General features: G+C 35.9%; 1 protein-coding gene across 14 annotated transcripts in view; it reads left to right on the plus strand.

Moving 5' to 3' along the window:
• The window catches only part of LOC121328023 (POU domain, class 2, transcription factor 1-like), a 28,979-nt gene extending 16,299 nt beyond the window's left edge, over nt 1–12,680 (plus strand). For 4 of the 14 annotated variants that reach the window (XM_041272454.1, XM_041272460.1, XM_041272456.1 and 1 more), the window contains 13 exons: nt 154–207; nt 5,092–5,208; nt 6,950–7,129; nt 7,691–7,829; nt 8,256–8,350; nt 8,692–8,865; nt 9,801–9,942; nt 10,235–10,380; nt 10,491–10,673; nt 10,808–10,970; nt 11,579–11,918; nt 12,058–12,140; nt 12,354–12,680. In XM_041272454.1, the coding sequence (XP_041128388.1) occupies nt 154–207; nt 5,092–5,208; nt 6,950–7,129; nt 7,691–7,829; nt 8,256–8,350; nt 8,692–8,865; nt 9,801–9,942; nt 10,235–10,380; nt 10,491–10,673; nt 10,808–10,970; nt 11,579–11,918; nt 12,058–12,140; nt 12,354–12,661 (2,124 nt within the window). In that variant the 3' untranslated portion in view covers nt 12,662–12,680. The remainder of the gene's footprint in view (nt 1–153; nt 208–5,091; nt 5,209–6,949; nt 7,130–7,690; nt 7,830–8,255; nt 8,351–8,691; nt 8,866–9,800; nt 9,943–10,234; nt 10,381–10,490; nt 10,674–10,807; nt 10,971–11,578; nt 11,919–12,057; nt 12,141–12,353) is intronic. The other 10 variants (XM_041272455.1, XM_041272461.1, XM_041272459.1 and 7 more) reach the window with 6 other exon arrangements.
• The last annotated feature ends 2,262 nt before the right edge of the window (nt 12,681–14,942 follow it).

Below are 14,942 nucleotides of genomic sequence, written 5' to 3' on the forward strand. Positions count from 1 at the left end.
TTTGTGATGCATGATGAACTTGAACATTTAAGTATTTAAAAAATGGCTTTTTATTACGCTTCAATCTCTTAAGTAGTTCCTGGATTCATATAGATACTATAGAGCATTACACTCTGCTTAAGGATGTTTTATTTTGTATACATTTTACTACAGGTCCAGCTTGCAGGAGCAAGTTTACAGGCTGCTTCTCAGACAGTAAATTTCCAGGTAATCATTGTTTTGCAACAGGCTTGAAGTACCTCCTTTATTTGGCTCAAATTGAAATATGTTGAAAATATATTTGCATGTTTCTTTCAGGCACACTTAGTGTGCTTCTTTTAACCAGGAATCAATTCAACCCTGGTACATTTTGCCTAGGCGCTTTTAAATAAATGTATGCCACTCGTCATTATGAGGGAGGGGCATTTCTTTTCAAAATCAGATGGCCAGTTCAAATAAAAGATAAGGAGATGCTCAGTGTTTTTATAAAACAAATTAACTGTTTATTTTTTAAATTCTAATGACATACTGTATATTCAGTGTTAAAACTGAAGACCTCTGTTTATTTCGAAAGCTTTCGAAGATGCTTGTAGGCATCTCAATAACCCTATCAGATTCTCTAAGACAAAATATTATACAATTTTTTTATGTAAGAGGTTGATACTTTCAATGGAGTCATTTTTATATTTGGACCGTTTGATGTAAGCAAAGTTAATCATAGCAACATAAAAGAACTGTATACTGCAATTAAGAGCAAAATCTGTTCAATTGTAATGTACAGCACATGCTCAGTATTGATGTGTTCAAAAATGTGTAGGGTCACTACTTATTACATTCAGATGTTTCCCACCCCATATACCAAGATAGCATCTGCTTCTGTGGTGTTAGGGCTCTGTCAGTTTCCAGCTCAACTAAGAGATAATGCATCCTAAATACAGATATGTGGTAGGTAGGCAGACAAAATGACCTTGTCTTATAAAAAGAGATAGAAAATTGCCTTTGTTTCCATGGTGAAGTTTCATCCCTTAGACAGATGTTGGCAAACAGGCAGTCTCCAGCACGACGTGTTTACAGTCCCACACTGTAATTATCTTGGAATGACTGGCAGAATTAATCAGCACTTTATGTTAATTAGTTTCTCTGCAGTCTAAAAAAAACAGGTGGTGGAAAGTATGCAAATCTATGCAGAATTTACATGTGCCGCATAACCAATTTTCTAATTAAGATAAACCCTCTCACTCTGTCCCTCTTGGTTGCAGTATATTTTTAGTGCAGTGTTCCCTTTAATATAAAGTATTATTGTCATAAAATGAAAATGCTATGTTATGCAGTATTTTTTTGAAGTTATGGCAAGTTATTGCCTTGTTTTTTTTACTTGAAAAAAGAAATAAAAACATTGTGCAGTCCTTTTTTTAATTAAAAGCATTCAACAGACTGAATTGCTAATCTATAGAAAGCTATTGCTTGTATTACAGATGCAGTGCCACAAATCATTTCTTTTTAGTAATAGTTTGTACTTAGTAGGACGGATGATGACATACACTATAAATATTCTGTATCAGAAGTGATCTAATCTTTGTTTTTAAAATAAATGTATCTTAACAGTTGTTGTCTTATAAAATTTACACTGTTTCTAACCTGAAGTTTAGTCAGAAAATGTTACTTAGGTTAGCAATATCACAGCCCATGACATGTTTGAATGAATTCCCCATTTTTAAAGGTCAGAGTTTATTATGCCAGTATTATAGATTGCTTGATAAGTAGTACATAACAACACGGTTAGCTTTTTCTTCAGTGCTGTTTACATGATTGTAGGAAAGGGGTGGTAATTATTTTTAAATGCTATATTTCAAAGATTGTGCTAATGGGGGTAATTGGAGCAGCTTCATTTTGATTCTCACTAAAAAGTACAGCCTCAAAAGCTCCCCTTATTTCATGACCCCTGCGGCATAATTTAATAGCTTTTATAGGCACCAATCATTATAACACAGTAGACACTGCTCTTAGACACTATTCATCTCTGTGTAGCAAATGGGGTTCTGTGTGGAATGGATGTTGCATAGAATGTTTTTAGTTAACACAAAGACATTTAGCAACTTAAATATCATTTAGATAGGCAAAAGTAGTTTTTTTCTGGCCCACTATATTGTATAGAAAAGAAAGGCAGTGTAAGCAGAATACATATCAGATAATTGAGTGTAGTATGAGTAGAACCTTACAATGGATCAGTACCTAACATGCACTCTGAATAAACCAGTGAAAATAGTAAAGTCACTAAAAATGACAAATCTGTGTATTGGAGGCAAGGCGATATCAAAGAGATTTTTACATCGGCATCAGTTACGACTGTAGTGTTAAACTCTTTTTATGCAATTTTCTATTTTCTATTTTCACAGAATATTACTGAACATATGTAACATGATTTCTGTTTGAAGTTAAGTTCATATTTCTCTAGGTATCTATCTATGAAAGATCATAACCCCTTTTTTGTACCTGAACTATACGGTAGCTACACATATTATTTTGTCTTTTAAAACCTTGCCTAAGGCAGGGGTGGGCAAACTTCTAAGCCTGAGGGCCATATCAGGTTATGGAAATTGTATGACGGGCTGTTTGAATGTACACTAAAAAAAATGGGTTAAATATAACACAATTTATAGACCTTTTCACACTGGTGGGTTGATAATAATAATAATAATCTTGAATTATGCTAAAAATAATAATGAGTTAGGTTGCTTTCGCTTCATAGCTTTAATGAGCCATTACCTTTCTTACATTTATGTTAAGTTTTAATATGACGTTTGAGAGCATTTTTTTCTTGTGTACAACAAATGTGACCACAACATGAAAATAAAACGCCTGTTTCTGTGCAGCTTTCAACCTTTTGCTGGACACACATATTCATCCATAATATAAGTATGCTACTGCACATGGCTGAAACTGCAATTTGATTTGCAAAACACAAGCGGTTGTTACTTTGCACATTGCAGAAGAGACATTATGCAGTTTTGCTGTTAATAGACTGAAGTTGGAACAAGAGATATTAAGACGAGTAGTGTTGGGGGGAAGAAATTTAAATTAAAAAGTACCAATCCTACTTATAATCCTCAATAAATCCTCATAACAGTGCACAAAAGAGGGAACAAAACTTACCTATCCCTTTGCTTAATGTGAGTAATGTAGCTGGTTGTGCTTCTTTAGGATGGCAATGTAGTCCGGTGCTGTTGTTGCAATCCGCTACACCGAGCTGAGATGCTTGTCAATTAACTGGGATCTGTGGCGAGATTTGTTGCACTTCAGCAGTGAAAATGTTTACTCGCACACACAGGTGGACATGAATAAAACCAGCATTTTCTGGGCGTATTTACGTTGCGGATATTTGGGGACTTTGTTTCACTCTGAGGAATAAAACTTGTCCAGATATCCACGCCAAACGCAAGGTCCAGTTTGGATTATTTAATTCAGATAAACAGTCTTGCCCCTTCATCTCCAAGAAAAGGCGAATTTCGTCCTTAAGCTCCCATGCTCACTGCAGCACCTTTCCTAGACTGAGCCAGCGGACATTTGTATGATAAAGTAAGCCAGTGTGTTCAGCATCAGTGTCCCCAAGAAGGGAAATTAATTGCTGTTGGTTCAGTCCCCTTGCTCCAGTGTAGATCACTATTTTCACTGCAGTGCTAACAATGTGATCCATATCCCGATAGTCATAGGCTGAGTTGTTATTTTGGACCCAAATGAAGCACTGATCAAGATTGATTAAAGGAGTTTTTATATTTTGCTATTTTTAGTAATTGAGTAATTTAAAAACGCAACAAAGCCCCATTTGGCCCGCAGGCCATAGTTTGCCCACCCCTGCCTTAAGTCCACTTTTGTAAAAATACCACTTTGCATTTAAGGACACTTTTTACAGTTTGATTTTTCACCTGTTAACAGTAATGTAAAGTCATTTTTGTTATTAAGGCTGTCATCTGCCGCCCAGTTGTATAAAGCCTCTGTTAAAATGGCTTTCAAAGAAGACTAATATGATTTTAAACGTAAACAACAAACCCTCTGAAAACGTGGATGCTACTTGTTACTCATTTGCACATTTGATGTAGACAAATGAAAACAACAGTAATATCCAGAATTTTTTTTTCAATACAAATCTTATTAGCTTATTACAGGAAATACAATCGGCTAGATTCTCAAAGCTGATGACTTCAAAGTGTCTTTATCACGATATTTTCAGACAGTAAAAACATATCCAATAAAATAGCCCAATCAGAAGTAAATTGCTCTAGTTAGTAGTCTAAGTTGTTGCTTATTTGTATTAGAATTGTAACTGGTGTTTACTCCTTTGACAAAAATAATGGCAATGACGATTTGGGAGTAAAAACTTTGAGAGTTTAGCCCTAGGTACAATATCTTGCATAGGATATTTTATTTTATTAGTCCCTTAGTCTTACAGAAACCCCTACAGTGTTTACAAGAAACAACACGAAATGCTTTGCTGGGGCCCCGTGGGCACAACAGTATAGTTGAGTTTAAAAAATAAAATTTTTTTAATTAATAATTTTTAAATTAATTAAGGGAAAAATTTTAAAAAAAAATGAAATCAAATCGTCTGCAGACCGTCGGCAAAATGTTTTTTTTTGCAACCGAACACAGGCAAGTACGACGAGGATGTTGTCACGCCCATATAGCCCCCCCTTTGTCTTTTGGTCGTACAAGAACGTCCTCCCTCACCCAACCCAACCCAACCCAACCCGAGTGGGCTGGTCTGGGCTGCCCCCCCCTGGGCTGGGCTAAATGATATGTAGTTTACTATGATATATACAAACTTATATGAACAAATTTAATTACTTTGTTCTTTATAAAAAAAAAAAAAAAAAGACACTATTGTATTCAACTTTAATCAGGGGTTCAAATAGCTTGTTTTCATAACCTTTAGAAGAATGGTCATTAAAGTAGTGTTTCTTTTAGTTGAGTTAAGCTGTTGAGTGCTTATTTTAAAATATAAAAGTACACACAATGCTTCTGCAAGTAGAAGAGGGCCAGTTATTTGAATCCCTGTCATGAATACATTAGAGTATTATCTTATTATCCTTAACTTCCCATATTTTTTAATTCCAGTCTAAAACAGAAGAATCTGCTGATTCTCAAGTCTCAAGTCATCCTTCCATTCAGCACTCAGTACAGAGTGCCCTCCCGCAGACTCCGCTCATGTTGGCAGGGGGACAGATCACTGGAGTAAGTTAGCATGCAGCTAGCCTGTGTTTTAAATTCTAGATGGCCTATGTTGTAAACTATATGTTTCAGACAGTCATGGCCATGAAAATGGGTAGTTGTGGAAGTAGCAAGTCATTGTGGCCACCCTGCCTATTAGATTGTCATGTCTCAAAGCCTCTATCATCTTCTGTCCATCAGAGTACACACATCCCCAGTCACGCTGCAAGTGCCCAGATCCAAATAAGCAGTCTCTGCTGCACAAGTCCACAGAGATGCTGAAATGGCAAATAACTGCTGGTCTTTCAAAACCTTGTTTGTTTTTATTATCCCCCTCTAGAGACATACTGGAGGCATCCATACATGTGCCTCACTTCTACACGCATCTAGAGACTTGCGTTTCCAATTTCAATTAAAAGTTGCTCGGATACTCTTTGGCAAAAGTTATTGAGCATTTCGGAATCTGGATGGGGACTGTCCAACTGGCTGACCATCATTCAGTAAATGTCACTTTCTTTTTACCTGCACAGTGGATGTTGTCATGGTGATCTGCTTTTTCATGATACTAATGGCTTTTGTATTTAAAGCTGTGGTCTATGCTACAAATTAAAATAAATAAATAAATAATTCTGTCTCTATATTGACACATGGGTAGCCAGGAAGTTTTGTGAAATTTTAGTGATTTTTTAGGTGCATGTCTGTACTCCTTTTTTTTTTTTTTTTTTTTTTTTTTAATGTTGAGAGTCAAGGTTTTGGAAGACCAGCAATGTAATGGTACTAAGAACAGAGTATACTAGGGCCTGTAGTCATCAAGTTGTACTATTTATTTATTTGTTTGTTTGTTTGTTTGTTTGTTTTGCAATATGCTATATAGTTCTTAAACAATAATAATAATTGAATTTGAAAAAAAAAATGCTTGATCCTGGGTTAATGTAATTGCTAAAGCAAGGGCACATTGCAGGTGCAAAGAGAGAATAACCTGTGTTCAAAGCCATGGCATGATTCAACACCATTTCAGGTGACTGGTTTGTTCAGGTTATCCTCCTTTTCCTGCCAGTTTGGAGCCGGTTGATGCAATATTGCTGCTATTTTTTAATATGTATATTTATTTATTGATTTATTGTCAACTGCATATACCCTACAGAATAAAGCATGTACTTCATCGCAACCCTTGTTGAGATTGTTAGGACTGCAGTGGACAAGTACTGTTTGGTAAATGCTCACTGGTCTAAAGCTGGCAGCCAACTGTGCCTATGTCTGAATAAATCTTGAATGTTTTAGGGAATTGCTGGAAATTGCCATTTTAATTCCTACTTAATTCTCAGCTTTCTACTAAAATAGCCCATCTGTTGCAATATTTCCTTCATTTACGTATATCTAAATCTATCTGTCCATGTAATTATATATGTATCTTTATGTTTGTACATGTTTATGTAAAATAAATCAAGTACAGCATGATGAGGGTATTGGGTAACATTCTGTGTACCTGGATTGTTTAGAAAATGTTCACTATGTTCTGCTTCTGAATTCTTCTAGTAGTGCAATAACTGGAGAAGTATCTGATGCTGCACTTCAGTGGAAAGAAGGTGGTGAAATCTGTAGGGCAGCATTCCAGCTTACCTGTTGTATTTTACTTTTAAGTAGTTTATAAAAGAAAAAAACAAGCATTTTAATAAAGTCTACAATAAGAAAAGGCATACCATGTAATGCAGAAAAGCTTTCTTCCGTAGCTGGCTTAAATAAAAATGTTCTATGTTTTGAACAGCTAACCTTGACGCCCGCACAGCAGCAGTTGCTACTCCAACAAGCACAGGCTCAGCTGCTGGCAGCAGCAGTCCAACACTCTGCCAATCAGCAACATAATGCCACTGGGGCAACCATCTCTGCATCCGCAGCTACTCCAATGACACACATACCCCTTTCACAGCCTATCCAGATAACACCAGTAAGAATAAATGCTTATTTTCCTTTATATAGATAGATAGATAGATAAAATCTCACACATTGGCTTTGGAAAGGTGCATAAGCAAAGAGATCCTGATTTTACACTTTAGTCACATATTGTGTGCCTCTGTGATAGTTTAGAATTATGTGGATCAACTTTTCCCCTCCAACAGCTAGAAAATCAGGTAAAGGCAAGATGCATGTCATGGGCTTCCTTGGGTTAGTAGTTTTAAAATAAGTTAATAAAAACCATGTGAGCTTTCCCTTTTTAAACATAGTAATGATTATTGTTGATGAGTTAATTTAACTCTAATCAAGACATAATTACAAATTACATTGTGTAGTTACTGTTTTAAAGCAGCAGTGTTACACAACAAAAAATTCATTGGTGTTTATGTTTGCAACATTCTTCTGTATCATTCAGTGTACTTCATAGAATTAGCTGATGTTTTTACATTTGGTTGTGTGTGTGTTTTTAAAAATGATGACAAAAAAACTATTGGTAGGCATGCAATGTTTTACAGTCAATTTCGTGTTTAGATAATTGTATGCTTTATTTAAGGACCTGCAGCAGCTTCAGCAGTTTCAGCAGCAAAACCTGAATCTACAGCAGTTTGTATTGGTGCAGCCGGGACACCCAATTGCAACCCAGTTGCAACCGGCTCAGTTCATCATATCACAGACGCCACAGGGGCAGCAGAGTAAGTTTCTGAAACGGATGTTCTGCTAGCTTATGAGCAGGCATTATAAACATTAGAACTCGAATAAGGAAATGCCTGCCCATCTGTTTCTATGCACATACATAGTCACGCTTATTGAATTTGTTCCTGGAGAACGCCTACCCAGTTTAATAATTGAGAAATCTTGGTTACATCATTCTTTACCGCAGCGTATTGGAAATCACAATCTCCCTGTTTGTATTACAATGTTAGATGTACATACAAGTCAAGATGATCTACTTTTTAAATAATTGTACAGGTTTGCCAAAGCAACATTTTATTTATTTTGTATAAAATAAGAATTCATTGTATTTGCATTTATACATGTAATGTACTTGTGTACTGTAATTTTATGTGTAATGTACAATACATTTTAAACAAATCGACCTGTTTTATTTTAATGTTAAGGTCTCCTGCAAGCTCAAAATCTTTTAACACAACTACCTCAACAAAGCCAAGCTAACCTCCTGCAGTCACAGCCAAGTATCACCCTCACTGCACAGGTAATGGACATTTTTAAATTGACTTTAATGCATATTTTAAGTAAAGTCATGTATAAATCAACAAGTAACAAACCAGGAGCTTTGTGCATGTGAAATATGTTGTAAGAAAGAAGCCTACCTAAAGGAGGCAGCATTATCCAAAATGAAATACATCCTGCAGATGAATCTGGTGGACTTGAGTTTCTTGTTATTTTGTATTTGTTTTATTATGTTAAATACAATAAATATTTGGTTGCTGTTTTGCAAATTATAAAATTCTCAATTGCAGTTGTTTATTAAACCCCATGATCAAGAGTTGTGAAAACATTTTCTTTAATAATAAATATTTATTCTTCGTGCAGCCAGCTACGCCAACGCGCACAATAGCGGCGACACCCATTCAGCCCCTTCCACAGAATCAGATGACACCAAAGCGCATAGACACTCCCAGTTTAGAGGAGCCCAGTGATCTGGAGGAGTTGGAGCAATTTGCTAAAACTTTCAAACAGAGGAGAATCAAACTGGGATTCACTCAGGTATGGACAGTTTACTGATAGTATATGAACGTCCTGGTTGATTTTGTATGTGCTTGAAGTATTGAACAAAAACAAAAGTAAAGGCACACAAACAGACGATGGTGAAGTGCAAATTGTAATTTTGTCCACCAACAGATGTTGACTTGTGGAGTAATCTGTTTCATATCTGACAATGTTTTCATCTTAAGATGCCTCATACTTTTTGGTACTGTCTGGCTTTAATTGGTGACTGGTCAGCTTTAAATGTAAAATTAATCCCTACAATTATTATATCAAAAAATATGTAGTTAACTAACAAATGATCATCTTTGGTAACTTTTTTTTATTTTTAAATGCTCATGTTGTCATGCCATTAAAGTTACCAAATGTGCACGTTTACCAGTTTTCTGGGTTTTTTTTGTTGTTTTTTTTCGAGCTTTAGGATAAAAATTGGCATAATATTTTAAAGTGCAAAGATTGCAAACATAAAAAATATTACTAGAACTGAAAATAATTGTTTTAAGAATACTGAATTTAAGTAATTTTTTTTTTAAAGACAGATATTGAGTAAAAATATAACTGAGCTTAGTTGGAGAGGTTGAATCCTATTGGCAATAACTTCTTTTGCCAAAACAGTCTTTATTAATAAAAGCGATCAGTGGCTGCAATGGCATATTCAGCCACTGAGCAGGTGCATATTTAATAGCACCACTTTATCTAAATGTAATTGCATAGTGTGCAAGGGTAACTTGTCTGTGTGTGATGCTGGTTAAAGGGTTAGATTTTGTTTTGTTTGTAGAGATTTGACAGTTCAGTCAACTTTGGTCCTATTTTCACAATGCTTATTTTGGGATGAATAATATGGGCTAGGTAAACAACTTTTTAAAAGATCTCTGTAGTATAGTATTGCCCTGTAGATCAAAAGGGGGTGATTAATTTGTATTATTTTCTCATAGGGCGATGTTGGACTTGCTATGGGGAAACTGTATGGAAATGATTTTAGTCAAACAACAATCTCTCGCTTTGAAGCCTTGAACCTCAGCTTTAAAAACATGTGCAAGCTTAAACCCTTGCTTGAAAAGTGGCTAAATGATGCAGGTTTGTATTTGTATTTTATTTTAAATATACCATGATGTAAACATGTCAGTTGTGCAAAATACACAAATAATAAGTCTTGTAGTAGTGTTGGATAATTGTGTAATTCAGATAAGCATTAGAAAGGTTGACAATGTTGTGCTTATAAGAATGTTTCACCTGAAGCATGGCTGCACTTCTTTACAATACATTAAGCTAACATTTTGATGATGTTACATTTTAAAATGGATCCAGTAAGGAGGCTTTAAGATTTACAATTGTAAATGATGTACTGATGTCATTGATTCTAATGCAGAGAATTTGACATCTGACCAAGCTTTGTCCAGCCCAAGTGCCCTGAACTCCTCAGGAATGGGAATAGAGGGGCTGAATCGCAGGAGAAAGAAACGCACCAGCATTGAGACAAACATAAGAGTGGCCTTAGAAAAGAGTTTTCTAGAGGTCGGTGATATTTCAGATTCTTCATCTTATAGAAAGAGAGAACAATGAATGAATTCCATCCATTACAGCCACATGTTCAAATGATTTTTTTATTTATTTTAATTTTGAAGCAGAACCAAAAGCCTACCTCTGAGGAGATTACAATGATAGCTGACCAGCTGAATATGGAGAAGGAGGTTATCCGTGTGTGGTTCTGTAATCGACGGCAAAAAGAAAAAAGAATCAATCCGCCCAGTAGTGGCAGCATGAGCAGCACTCCTATTAAAGCAATCTTCCCAAATCCTGCTACACTGGTAAGCCTTGTTTGTTTTCAGTCTGTTAAAAATAAAATGTACTGAATGTGTAAAATACCTCAACATTGTGATATGAAGTATGCTCGGCTGTTTAAATAACCATGCTTTTATTTTGTTTTTCTCTGTCGAACTAGGTGCCCAGCACTGCTAGCCTTGTGACCAGTAATACACCGACTACACTGACTGTAAACTCAGTTCTGCCTATAACAAGCACTGCTGTAACTAATATTGGCTTCACAGGTATGAGGGACGCAGATACTTCTGCAATATTGCAACAACTTTATGCTTATTATCACGGTAATTGTTGCTTATAAGATTATACTGTTAGTAGAAAGTGGTGTTTAGAGTATGTGATGTATAAAGCATCTTGAGTTCAACTGTTTTAAAAGATGTGCAGTCCTGATCCCAGTTCTGTGCATCCTGTTATTGCCCATCAAAGTTGGGGATATATATATATGTGTGTGTGTATTTATGTATGTATGTGTGTGTAAATTTAATTAATTAATTAGTTGGAGAAGCCCAACATGGATTTGATGTTTAATTTTCTGTACTGTATTTACCTAACTATTGCTAATTTACTTCACCTAACAATTACCTGATTTGTGGTTGAATGATATTTAGTTTGTATACACTCTGTTAGAGTTTTCAAATTAATCTTATTTTCATTGACTGATCGCACCAGAGAGCATTTGCTAAAGATATGCAAATCAGTTATATTTTAAGAACTTGTAATATCCATCCAATACCATTTAAATGGATTACATTTTGTCATGTTAATTTTTGTTGTAAAAGTGTATGAACTAATACGTGCTTTTAAGAGGTAGTTGTAAATGTAAATGTATTACTCAGGTATCTTTTTTCCTTTTTGTGTATCGCTAACTTCTCGTATGATGTGTAATTTTCAGGCACAACAGGAATTGGGTCTGCCACTAACACAGCATCAGTGATCTCATCCACACCGGTCGCTTCGTCAGCTGTGACCTCACCTTCACTCAGCCCTTCCCCTACTTCATTACCTACATCAGCAACAGAATTAGTCAGCACACATGAGACCAGTACCACCACACAAGCATCCACTGCCATGTCATCTCCACTGGGCACCAGCCAGGTCATGGTGACAGCATCTGGACTGTCGGCAGCTTTGCAAGGAGCAGCCACGCAGCTGCCTGCTAATGCAGGGTTGGCAGCTATGGCAGCAGCAGCGGGGCTTAATCCTGGTCTGATGTCCTCTCAATTTGCACCAGGGTAAGATTGTACTTTTTATTAAAGTCCCTGCTGTATGATCAAAAATAAGCTTGAGGGGTTTAGCCTGTTTTAAAATTACATGCTTGATCAGATAGTTGTAAAGAAAAATCTTAAATATAATTGTGTGTTTAATTTTCAGTGGTGCCTTACTAAGCCTCAATCCAGGAACGTTTGGCAGTGCTTTAAACCCAGCATTGTTGAGCAACAGTACCCTTATTCAAGGTCAGTACAGTGCTTATTAAACATCATTTTAAATCTGCTTCATACTGTTTTATTTGTTGACAGACATATAATTGTTGATTTGTAAATGGTCAAGGCAGCTTTATGGCTCCCGCCCTGGTAATATCAAAAATGTAATTGTATAACAAATGTGAAGCAAATAAGTGTAAAGTATTTTCCTTCTGTTTTGAAACACTTTTTGTTTTTTCCCCTCAGCTCTTGCATCCGGCGGGTCTCTTCCAATAACCTCGCTGGATGCCAGTGGAAATCTCCTGTTTGCCAATGCAAATGCAGGGGGTAACCTTGTGACTGCCCCGTTGTTCCTTAACCCGCAAAACCTTTCTTTGCTCACCAGCAACCCAGTCAGCCTGGTTTCTGCAACTGCTGCCTCTGCAAGCGCTTCTGCACAGGCCTTGAACCTCCAAGTCACGTCAGCTATGGCCGAATCAAACCAGAACGTTGTCACTTCTGTAGGCGGGGCTGCTGCTGCATCAACCATTACTACCGCCTCCAAGGCCCAATAAACTCAAATGTTTTTTCTTCTTTTTTTTTCTTGTGCTTTTAAAGCTTGTTTTTGTTTTGATTTTTGCTGCCACCAAAAAAAAAGAAACCCTCTAGAAAAAAAGGACCTTCTTTCTACCCCATGTGCCAGAAGCTTTTCTCAACCTTGACGTACATCAGTCACTGTTGGTACTGCAAGAGACTAACTCTAAATGATTCATAGTCTTCATCTGTCAGGAGTTTCTCGACTAGATTCTTGTGTGTCTCGACAGGGCAGTATTATTGGCTGCTTGTGGCACAAAAAAATGGAATAACTTTGCCTAATTTCATATTTTTGGTTTAAGGACTACTTCTTCAACTAACATAGAAAATTATAACCAAAAATGAGATGATAGACTTTATCAATTCAGTTAACGTAAGGGTTTTAAGTTCACTTATATATGTTATATTAGGGTATTGTTGTTTTAATTGTATTGGGTCTGTTGTACAGGCCTTTTTGTTTCTTAACGGTGTTTATATCATGGTAAAAAATAATACTGTTTTTTGTTTTGTTTAATTGCTGCAGTTTAGACAGGCGCATACTTTTTGGGGGTGTATTTGTGTGTGTACTGTTCAGAGTTACTTATTTACTTTTCTTTTAAGGTTGTAAAATCCCTAAATGAAAATGTTGATTAGCAGGCTCTAAAATGTGCCCCTTGCTGGAAATGAAGACACTGGCGGTTTCCATAAGTCTTGGTTGTTAGGGAACATTGCAACTTGAGTGGCTCTTTAATTTCTCACTGGAAACACTGATGATAAAGCAGCCTTTTGTATAAGTGGATTAATAGCAGCTACACTGAGGGAATAGTGATTTAAAAGTGTTTATTCAGGGTTGTCTGCAAAATCGCATATGTGCAATTCTTTGTAAGCTTGACTAGAAGTTAAATGCAGAATAAGGAAATAAAGGAAGAGTTTGCCAAAGGGAGGGTCACACTGCTGTGGATCCCAAGAGTTTTTGCCTATTTCAGGTTAAGTTATTTTCCTTTTTATTTGAGTAGCTGATGACGTGGATTAATTTCTAGCCGTGCTGTGCAAAAAGAACAGAGAATGTTGTATGCTCACATGCGATTATGTGTGCACTGGAAGTTTTTATACTCCAGTTGGTGGGTTCTTTACTGTTTTTATGAGAAACAGTAATTTTTATTTTATTTTTATTTATCAGTTGATCAAATTGGGATTTGTTACATGGTGATAATCTAGTAGAGACAAAGGATTGCAGCTGTAATTTTAAAATCACTGTTGGGGGGGTGGGGGTGGGGGCTAAAATTATAAAAAGGCTCACTGGATGTTTTTAAGCATAGAAATGTGAACTGAGGGGAGAAGCTGTCTGTTACGTGATGGGGTTGATTTTTGTGCAGTATGATTTTAAACTTTTCCTTCTACACGTGCACAGTATCTGTACCAAAAAAAAACTGGATAATAGCGCTGCTGCAGTTAACTTAGGGAAAATAAGGATTCAGTCAAGGAAGTTTTGTGAAAGCCCAGGACTCATGAAAACCTTATTTAATGTAGTTATAGTTTTTTCAATGACCAGAAAAAATCTACAATGCTGGGATTATATGTGGCTAAACTAAGACCATTTAAGAGATTAATGCAATATATATATATATATATATATATATATATATATATATATATATATATAATATATATATATATCATATATATATATATATATATATATATATATATATATATATTCCAAAGACTAGTTCCAAGACTAGTTAGACTAATTTAGAATCACATCTCCCAGGCTTGTTCACAGGGTAGTAGTGGTCTGATAATGGAAAAATAACCAAAGTGAAGCAAATACGTTAAACTAGGGATAAAGACAAGATCTGCTAATTCAGTCAATTATAAACTCAACTTAAAAATACATGTTTATTCATGATTCTGTGTCATTGGCACAAGCAGTGTATTGTGAAGTAACAGAACATTTGGGGAGACACTACTTTTTTAATAGCTTGGACAAAGAGAATGGTTGAAGTGTTTAAAAGAACAGAACATTTAGTCAACCACCAGGGATTAAGGTTGATCCTTGAATTTTTTTATTTATTTTTTGGGGGGGCGGGGGGTGTTTTATAAGTTTTGATAATGTTGCCTGGGTTCATGGATTTTTAAAATGACACTCCTTTTTTTTGTTTCCTAGTAAGACTACTAACTTATTTTTTTCACTAAAACAAATGAACTGTAGTCAAGAAAACTAACATGGCTGTTTTCCTACCAATAGTCAGCCATCTTATAAAGCTTGAACCAAAGTCATTT

Source organism: Polyodon spathula, chromosome 15, assembly GCF_017654505.1.
Source record: "Polyodon spathula isolate WHYD16114869_AA chromosome 15, ASM1765450v1, whole genome shotgun sequence".
Taxonomy (NCBI): Eukaryota; Metazoa; Chordata; class Actinopteri; order Acipenseriformes; family Polyodontidae; genus Polyodon; species Polyodon spathula.